This window comes from Paramormyrops kingsleyae, chromosome 21, assembly GCF_048594095.1.
Source record: "Paramormyrops kingsleyae isolate MSU_618 chromosome 21, PKINGS_0.4, whole genome shotgun sequence".
Classification (NCBI taxonomy): Eukaryota; Metazoa; Chordata; class Actinopteri; order Osteoglossiformes; family Mormyridae; genus Paramormyrops; species Paramormyrops kingsleyae.
The window spans coordinates 3,977,004-3,986,853 of NC_132817.1; the positions used below are offsets into that span (position 1 = coordinate 3,977,004).

At 47.8% G+C, this 9,850-nt stretch overlaps 1 protein-coding gene across 3 annotated transcripts; it reads right to left on the reverse strand.

Moving 5' to 3' along the window:
• Positions 1 to 956: 956 nt before the first annotated feature.
• On the reverse strand, positions 957 to 9,742 carry mtf2 (metal response element binding transcription factor 2). 3 transcript variants are annotated; one of them, XM_023816645.2, is made up of 15 exons: positions 9,398 to 9,742; positions 8,464 to 8,665; positions 8,259 to 8,340; positions 7,205 to 7,306; positions 7,025 to 7,125; positions 6,778 to 6,926; positions 6,388 to 6,483; positions 6,215 to 6,283; positions 5,519 to 5,642; positions 5,290 to 5,357; positions 5,025 to 5,195; positions 4,320 to 4,422; positions 3,472 to 3,530; positions 3,278 to 3,385; positions 957 to 1,370 (listed from the first exon to the last, which is right to left on the reverse strand). In XM_023816645.2, the coding sequence occupies exons 1-15, from the start codon at positions 9,400 to 9,402 to the stop codon at positions 995 to 997; spliced, it is 1,815 nt and encodes a 604-aa protein (XP_023672413.1). In that variant the 5' UTR covers positions 9,403 to 9,742; the 3' UTR covers positions 957 to 994. The 3 variants fall into 3 exon arrangements, with proteins under 3 accessions (XP_023672413.1, XP_072560124.1, XP_023672415.1); XM_072704023.1 differs by lacking the exons at positions 8,259 to 8,340; positions 8,464 to 8,665; positions 9,398 to 9,742 and adding exons at positions 7,843 to 7,917; positions 8,006 to 8,095; XM_023816647.2 differs by lacking the exons at positions 8,259 to 8,340; positions 8,464 to 8,665; positions 9,398 to 9,742 and adding an exon at positions 8,006 to 8,091.
• Between the last annotated feature and the right edge of the window lie 108 nt (positions 9,743 to 9,850).

Below are 9,850 nucleotides of genomic sequence, written 5' to 3' on the forward strand. Positions count from 1 at the left end.
TTGTGTTCCTTGAATACTGTGTTGCATAGGAAACAGATAACACTACTGAGAAAAATACAGAAAAACTGAATTCAAGGAGTGTAAGACCTTGACGTCCTCCGGCTTATTTCCCGTTTGCCGCTACTGGAGACGTGATTACAGAAACTTGGTTTTGCAGAAGTCCTCTAAGTGTCAAATAAGTTTCATTTCACAATTCAGAAGTGCAGAAAAAGAGCATTATTTACATAAATGACCATATACTGACTGCATATCAATCCCTACATTCATGGCAAGTTCACGCGAATTAACAAAATACAAAATTCTGAAATATCGAAATGCTACAGTGGGGAGTAGCAAGTGAACATTTGCATGAACTGGGAAATCAACTCAAGTCTTAAAATGTAGGTCTTTAAAGTTAAGTCATTGTTACCTCCATGTTAGATAACGTAATTTTCCTTTACGTGATACCGGCATTTACACAATGCTGTAATACTGCTACTCATTAGCTATCAGAGACATGAAAACCAATCGATGCCTTGTTCCAGTTGCCACTGCGAGTGAATAAAAATCTGCATTAAGGGGGAGGGGAAAATAAAATAAAAAAATTAAAAATTATCCTCTAACAAGCTGTGTTTGTTATGTGCAATCAGAGAAACGTAACATCAACGGGCTTGACCGACAACTGCAGCCACCCCAAGGCATACTCAGACGGCAAAACAGTGTTTTGCGCATGTTAGATACAAGTCCACAGCAGCACATGTTCCATTTTGTCAAACACAGCACCCCCTCAGTGTCCAAGGAACAAAAATCCCATCACGGCTTACATTCACCCAGCTGGTATCACACCAGAGTGTTAATCTGTCAATATGTCCTCAAACAATTAAAGACGAACCATCTTACTGAAAGCATATTACTGGGCACAAATAGACCATACCCCCCCCTCCCCAACCCAACACAACCCCCCCCCCCCCCCCCCGAGGCCTCTAGAAACAGATAAACACACAGCATGTTCAGCTTATGAGGCAGTGACCCCCTCCCACTCCACAAGGTACTGCACTTTCCCATCGAGGGTGACCCGCCGGGCCAAGACGCGGTACTTCTCGCCGCACGCCATGCGCCCGGCGGCGCCAAAGTAACTGGAGATGGAACTCTTCAGGTGGCTGAGCTGTGACTCTTGGTCCAGCCCTCGCACAATGTCCGTGTGGAGCCCCGGCAGGGGGCAGGGAGCGGCAGCAGCAGCGGCAGTGGCGGAGGCCTCTGGTTCCACCGGAATCTCCGGGTTGGGGGGCTGCAGGGCCCGGCGAGGCCGCCCCCGTCTGCGCCCGCGGCGTAGGGTGGGCTGTGCGATGGGCCACAGGCGGCCGGCACGTGTCCGGCTGGAGCCACACAGGCTGCGGGCGACAGCAAGGCAGTCAGAAGCAGCCATGTTCGTGCATTTCATGAACAGCGCTCGTCAACATCTCTAACGCAAACAGCTCTGCGATCACGCACAGCGTTACCTTATGGCAAATTCACACAAGCACACGTTGGAAAAAGGTACACCGGAGAGATCTGCCCAGTGACGTGTCTATCAGCCGTTTGCCCGGCGTTCTCTGAATCGTGATGATACAATTCTGAGTTTCAAAGTTACACGGTAAGTTTCAAGGTCACGTTTACTGCAGCGGCAAGGGTTTACATCAATAAACTACATTTGCAAATGTTTTAGAATAGTTATCAATAACTTATGTCCTTAATTATTATTAAAAAAACTGTTTACACTTAGACTGATAGTATAACCAGCATTTTTTATTGTGGTTCAACTGAAGTGTTTTATTAGACATACATTTTACTCAGTAGCAACGTGTTTTAATCGATTATAATCATACATTTAGCTCAATAAATATCGTTTCACTGACATTTTATTAATGTATACAGTGGTACCTCAGTTCTCAAACTCATTAGAACTCAACCAGTTCGAAAAACAATTACCTAGAGCTCGATCTGTATCTCAGAAGTCAAACCGTGAACGCCGACCTAAGATAAGTTGTACGCGTGGGGAAATTAGTCACGTGGCATGTCTCTCAGTGGAAACAAAGGGTAACGGGATTTAATTACAGGTAAGGCAGGCAAAATTCAGATGGACATTACAATGACCAGACTGGGGAAACAAACTGAAACGCGGAGGAAATACAGAGGACTAATGACAACAACCAGAAACAGCTGATCACACGGGGTTAACAAGGGGGCGTGGCACACGGAAGGAGCGGACGATTGGGGCAGGACACATTGTTTGGATACATTTATTTTCTTACTTAACAAATGACTGTTTTGATAAATGTGCTTAGATGTGTTTAGTACAGTATATGCTCCTTGTTTTATCCGGTTCATTTTGTGTTTGAATGCTAAAAAAAAACATATTTAGGTGTAATTTTTTGGGGCTGGGAACCAATTAATTGGTTTTCCATTATTTCTTATGGGGAAAATTCGATCACAACCCGAACTTTTTAGGATTCGATCCGGAGTTCTGAACGGATTAAATTTGAATTCTGAGGTACCGCTGTATTTAGCTCCTTAGTGACTTTTTATTGATTACTGAAGCCCTTTTAAAAATGTTTACAAATGTTTAAAAGGAGATACGTTTTAATGAAATCATAAAAAAATTATTTACATTTATAACTGACATGCTTTATTATGGTTTAACCAATTTTATTATGGTTTAACCATGTTTTATTAAATTATTCATGTTTTTGGGAGACAGTTATTTTAAATTGCCATGTTTAAGTTAATATATATTAAGAGATTTTCCCTCAGATTGTTTTTTTTTATTATTTCAAGAGATGTTTTTTGTTGCATTTAGGAGAAATAGTTTAAAGGGAGCAGGCGAAATTAAACGTTAATATCTTATAGATGTGGCTTATTGTAATGTTCTATTTAACTGGTTGGGTATTCTTGTGCAATTTTTTCAATAACAGCACATTTGAAATCAATTTCATTTCTTTATTTAGTGGGCAGAGGCTATTCATCGTCTGGGGTCAATGTTATATCTACCTATTAAAGCAGAAAGACAAAGGAACTGCATAGATAATATTAAATCACCCTTCAATATTTATTTATCGTAAGTCATATCATTATCGTAACAGAACTATGTTATCGCACATCGCCGATTCTCCTCATACCATCCAGGCCTACTTCCCCACCGTAAACCGCCTTTGCACTGAAGTCCTTAATGCGCACAGCTAAAGTAAAAAAGCACTTTCTAGCAAAGTTCACGCCCAGTGTTAGAAACCCTGACATCCACGTTGTCTTCCACAGGGAGTACCTGGACTGCACGGAAACGCTGGTTGAGGTAGTTTCACTGGTGCTCACAGCACCGACGGACTCCACGTCTGAGGTACTTGAAGAAGGTGCTGATTTCTCAGTCTTGCCACTAGAAGGAAATTATGCCGTTTAGTAACTATTAAAATGAGGCACACCCCCCAGAGGGCAAGAAAATGACCTCCTGGATTTTCTTACCTCTTAGGGGCCAGTAGGTGCAGTGGGCTGTTCTCCAGCGTTGAGGGCTTAACTTCTTCCTGTATAAAAAATCAAACAGGATGAAAATGTACTGCTGTCCACATTTAGGGAGTGAAGCATCCCTCGCCCAAGCGGGAGAATCATACGCTTAAGCATTTAACAAACAGGTCTGCGTTTACATTTACTTTTGGGGTCAGAGAGCAGGGCTCAAAGTGACATGATAACTCTGCCCGCGAGGGAGCCAATCTACGCCTGCCAGACAGTGGCTGGTACATCAGGGCATCGGAGAGCAGGACCACCACCACCACCATCACCATCATCATCATCATCATCATCACCACCACCACCACCACCACCACCACCACCATCATCATCATCATCACCACCACCACCACCACCACCACCATCATCACCACCACCACCACCACCACCACCACCACCATCATCATCACCACCACCACCACCACCATCATCATCATCACCACCACCACCATCATCATCATCATCACCATCATCATCACCACCATCATCATCATCATCACCATCATCACCATCACCATCATCACCACCACCACCACCATCATCATCATCATCATCATCATCACCACCACCATCATCATCATCATCACCACCATCACCACCATCATCATCATCATCATCATCATCATCACCACCACCATCATCATCATCATCATCACCACCACCATCATCATCATCATCATCATCACCACCACCACCACCACCACCACCACCATCATCACCACCACCATCATTATCATCACCACCACCACCAACATCATCAACACCACCAAAGCGGGTAGGTGCTAGGTCTGGGGCCTGGTCCTGACCTGAGTGAGAAGCTCGCTGGACCTCCTCAGCTTGGCCAGGGTCTCCAGTGAATGGCCGGCACGCTTCCTCTTCCCCTTCTTTGTCACCCCATTGATCATCTCACTACAAAAACAAAAAAGTTTACAGGTCCCCCCAAAAAAAAAAAAAAATCACACTCATCCTTACCACAGAAACGGCTGTTTAATCTTACATGCATTTGTTGTCTGAACCGCAAACTGTCTGGGTGCTGGAAATGCGTTAAGTCGTGATATGGCCGATGGCCGTATGTTTGATCTTTCCTACACAGCAGATCTGTCTCGAAATGCATCGATCACTGGCTATCTGATACACAGATGAAAGGAGGCAAGAAAAAATGTTTTGGTGGGGGTGGGGGGTATCGCAGATGTATTGCCACAAAGACGTCTGTAAGGTCACATCAAATGATGCTTTATTTGCCATTTCGACAAGTATGAGTACAACGGAGTGCTTTTTTTCCCCACATATCATGCTCAGCACAGTCCGGGGTTCCAGCATAAGCTCGCTCACTCTTTCGGTGCCCCTAGGGCAATTTTTGGCCAGTGGACCTCGCTCAAAAGTCCAACACCAATGGGACTATTCTGCCGAACATGGGATTCAAACCAACAACCTTCCGATCACAGGCACAGGGGATTATCCCACCGAGCCGCAAATGAACGTCATGCCACAGAGTTCATGCCGGCACTCACCTGGGCACCAGGATGGGTTTGGTGGACTTGCGGCCCTTTATCTTGATTTCATGAGACGCTTTCTCTGGCTCGCGGTCAGCCTGGAGGTCCGTGTTCTTGGGTGCCGGTGGGAAGCGGATCCGCAGTCCGAACAGATGCTTCTTCTTCTTTATCTCTTTCCCAGACATGAACCTGGGGGAGTGGGGGGGTCAGACACGGATACGTCGCTCAGCTATCACCCATGAAGCCCCGAACGCGGAGACGTGGCGTCGGACCCTGAACTTACATGGTGTGGTTGCTATTCAACGCTTCCAAGATGCTGTCGTATCTCTCTGATTTAGGAGTGTCCCCAAGCTGTGGTGGAGAAACAGGACAATTAAACCTTCTGACAATACATCTCATTTATAAACTAAACCAAGACTAATCATTTCAGAAATACCACCTTCCTGGACCACATACCAAATGGAAATGTTAACGGTTTCGATCAGAACCGCCCCCCCACACTGAAAACTGACCTCCCCAAGCTGTAGTCTGTCCCAGTTTTCGTTGATGTAGGTCATAAGTTCCAGCTCAGAATCAAAGTATTTCTTTTTGTGAATGACGCTGAGGTTGTAAAGGCTCAGATGAGCCACGTCTGCCCTGTGAATGAGGGGAGGGAGGGGAGGGAAGTCTTCAGGCATTATGGGAATTATGCAGACATGCAATGTGAGTGTTACATGGACGTAGGATAGTGATGCGATAATGTGGAAATTTCGGCTGGTACGGAATATTTTGCTAATATCACCGATATTGATAAATGGCTAACTTTTGAGCGGCACAAATCTTTAGCGAAACTTTATATACAAAGTCTATATTCACATCATATAACACGAGTAGTAAGAGGTCAGCGAAACTCGGGCCACTTGAGGGTCTGTGGCGAGGTTCTAAATACTGAAGGGGCCGACGGAGCCCTTGACCGCCACTGGAAAACGGCTGATTGTTCAATGCCGTCATCTCCATTATTTTAGTAGATATAGCTTTAGCTCTGGTGCTGACACTTGGAATACTGACTTAAGCCTAAATATTGACCAGGAATATCAGCCAAGATTGATACATCGGACTGACGCCATTGCCTTGTTTTTTGATGAATATCGACCAACATATTGTGCATCTCTACTGTAGGAGGTGTTCACACCCACTGCACATAACGGTGCAAACCATTAGAGACTCACCACTGCAGGGGAAGACGTTTGAGGTACTCCGGTCCAGAATTGCAAACTGAACAAATAAATAGATAGAACCTAACGTGAAAGAAGCACAAGGATACATTTAAGTCTCACACAGGCTCCGCCCACGAGTCATCAAGTGTCGTGAGAGGCTGCATGGTGAATGGGGGAGGGGCTACCTGTCTCCGAACAGCATGGGCTTCTGAAAGCACTGGATACACGCCTCGTGGAACCACTGTTTGCACTGATTGCACTGCAGCATCTTCAGATACCAGCTGGGAGGAGGTCAAGCTACGCATCAGTCAAGGAATACTAGCGACAGAAAGATAAATGTGTATTTGGGAAATCTGTTTAAAAGAAAATATGAAAAAAAGAGCGCAGGCTCTGATTGTGGGGTTGGGCGGAGTGTCTGGCTGTGGGCGGAGTGTCTGGCTGTGGGCGGAGTGTCTGGCTGTGGGCGGAGTGTCTGGCTGTGGGCGGAGTGTCTGGCTGTGGGCGGAGTGTCTGGCTGTGGGCAGAGTGTCTGGCTGTGGCCGGAGTGTCTGGCTGTGGGCGGCCTGCTGACTCACTCCCCGGGCCCCCCGCAGTAGCAGTAACACTGCTGCAGGTTGGTCTTGTGCCCCTGGTCCCACACCAGGTCCTGCAGGGCGTACGGCAGCGAAAGCTTCATCTCCTGCAAGGCTTTGGCATTGGGCCCCTTCTTCAGCGCGCCTCCTCTCTGCCGTAAAGCACACACACAAAGGAGGAGGTCTTTACGGGACAGGTCTGGGCCCCCACCGGACGCAGGGAGGGGGCCGCAGACCTCCGGGGCCTCACCTTCGTGGTGGTGGCGAACACGCACTGCCGACATCGCCACTTCTCATCGGAGCCGATCACGCTGGAGTCGATGTTGGGGGTGTGGCACAGCTGGTGGTAACCTGGGCGACAAGGGGAGGCCATGAGGACGCGCGGGTCACCCACCCCAGTCCCCCAAACGGGGGGGGCAGTGTGACGTACCTTGGCCGCAGTTGTCACAAATGACCATCTCGTTAGGAGCCTCGGAACTCTCCTCCTGGCAAATGGTGCAGACCATCTCTGCCGCACCCCCACCGCCGGCCCCTGCAACACACAACGGCGTGTCATGCTACATTCTGGGGGGGGGGGGGGGGGGCACAAAACAGGGGAAGGAAACTGCCTACAGGCACAGACCAGAAGAGGGAGCTCTCAGGACAGGCTAGATGGCGCTCGTTCTGCTCAGGCAGCTAGCACCTACGGCTACAGGACCTAAAACATCTAGTACCGCAAATAAATACCGTTCAAAGATAGAACATGTGCTTACGCACATCAAGCCACGATTTTCTAAAGGCTCAACTTCATCTTATGCACGTAAAACCAAAACTCAACCTAACACTAAGCGGCAGATACTCATATACTCATAGCCGCGAACAGGATGGATTCACCATACTGCAAACTGCAGCGAGACATTTACAGGAGGACAACACTGGTAACGCTAAAGCTGAACGCGAGTCAGCCTGGATCCGGCGGCGGCTCACGGCCACACCGCCGCTACGATGGGACAGAGAACATGGAAACACTGTGGACCAAAAGGGGATCGATACACGTTACACACACGGACAGCGAGACACTCAGAGTACCTTCCCTAGTCTGGTCTCCGGGGGCCATGCCGGACTTACGGTTTGTGTAAGCCCAGAAACTCTTACGCCTGTCAACTGTCAGAGATAAATTAAAGATAACTGAGGCGGAATGGAGCAGTATCAAACTAAACCAAGGAAAATAAATAATAATTATAATAATTACTGATGATGATGATAAAGTGAATAAGAGCCAAAACAAACTTAAATCACAGAGCAAAAATCAAATTTGAAAAAAATAAATTAAAAAACAGTGGCTTAGTTGGTCAGTCTTCAACTGGAATTATCTGTGGAGAAAATGAACAGGCATGAATAGAAAGGGTGAGACACACACACACACACACACACACAGAGCTACACACAAAGGCCAGGGTGCTGAGGCACGGCAGACACAAAGCAGGAGACCAGGGCGCGCTCACCTGTCTGAATATCCTTCCAAAGGACCCAGGATTTTGAGCGATCTTCGAAGACAACAAAACAGCGGTGCTTGTGTTTGTTTATCTGGGAGGAAGACAGCATGCAGACTCACGTCAGGGAACAGCCTGCTTTACACAGAGCAACGATGTCTGCCTTGTTCATGACAGCCCAACGCATGTTTAAGGGGAAGGCTATGAAAAAAAATACCTTTTTGATTGTTCCGAGATAATAGAGGCCATCGGACCATCGTGCTAGGACATCCTGGCCCTCCTCAAATTTGCTAGCGAGCTTGGTGGCGCTCTTCGGCCCATCCTTAAATGAGACCTTGGCCAGAGACAAGGCTGACTTCAGCTGGCTACGGGAATGCGCTTTCAGATGGGCAGGCAGGTTCTCGGCTTCCGCCGTGTCTCTGCTCGCAAACACAAGTAATAATTAAGGCAAAAAACAAACACAGTTCAGCCAGAGCAACACTTGGAAAACTTTAAGGAATGACTGCTCTGTCTTACTCGCTAAACTACCGACAGCACACAATGGGACTCTCTCCACCCCGGTTTTCATGCGAAACGCACAAAAAAAAACAAAAACAGCATGAAAACGCGGCGCGTCTCTGCCAGCTCGGCTGCAGATGCCGGTAAATACAGCCTCTAAATTCCTAGTGCTTCGGAAGTTACTGGGGATATTATTAGGAAAACAGTATGACAATAAAAGGTGGGGACGGACATGTCAGCAGCGCTCCGCGGCGGAGACCCTCGGTCGAGCCGAAATAAATGGCCGAATTTACGGCGATGGGAGTGTCGATGCCCCCTGTCCTCCTGCTCCTGTGAACAGTTGCCTTTTGTTTGCAGGCGGGCCGGTGAAACAATGAAAAGGCACATCCATGCCCGGGTTTGAGAGGCGCCGGGCGCCGTCTGGGAGTGGATGCGCTCCGCTGCACGCCGCCAATGCGCGCAAATCATTGTTATAAAAACTATTATTTACAATAAACTTCGGTACCGGCGGGGGAAACGTCCGTCCGGCGGCTGATTACATGCATTTTCCTGACCGAAACGTTTCTCTTTTATGCACCGAGTAGTATGCTCAAAGGGGGTGGGGGGAAGTGGGAGGAAAAAAACACGGAGCAAATGTTAGCCATGTAACTCACCTCATTCGGTCACTTAAGAGGGTCAAAACGCTTCATATATTAAAAACAATCGGCCTGGACCGATAATGCGCGTCCTCCCACCGCCGCGCCGCGCTGCGCGTCCGTTCTCCGCCAGCAGCTCCGCCGCGCTGTCCCGGGATGCACAATCGTATATGTGTTTGTTAGTTTTTATTTTGGAAATCACAAGCGGCTCGTCCTCCCCCAGCGCAGCACGTTCGCCATTTTGCTTTCCCGCTGAGACTGGGTTGCATTGTGGGAAGAGAGCAAAAAGGCACGGCAGCCAGTCCGCGGCTCCGACATCTCCGTGTGCGGCGACGGCGGCGGGCGAGCGCTGGCGCGTGCCCGCGCCTCCCTTTGTTTTCTTTATTCTTACTGCTATTATTAACATTAGCGGTAGTTTTTAAACCTGAGAATTGCATTCATTGTCCAGTCACTTGATGTTTCGAAAGCAGG

Coding starts and splice junctions, on each gene's coding strand:
- mtf2 (XM_023816645.2), bottom strand. Junction 5,358..5,518: donor ACAGACTACAGCTTGGGGAG/GTCAGTTTTCAG, acceptor TCTCCACCACAG/CTTGGGGACACTCCTAAATC. Junction 3,531..4,319: donor CCAGCGAGCTTCTCACTCAG/GTCAGGACCAGG, acceptor TTTTTTATACAG/GAAGAAGTTAAGCCCTCAAC.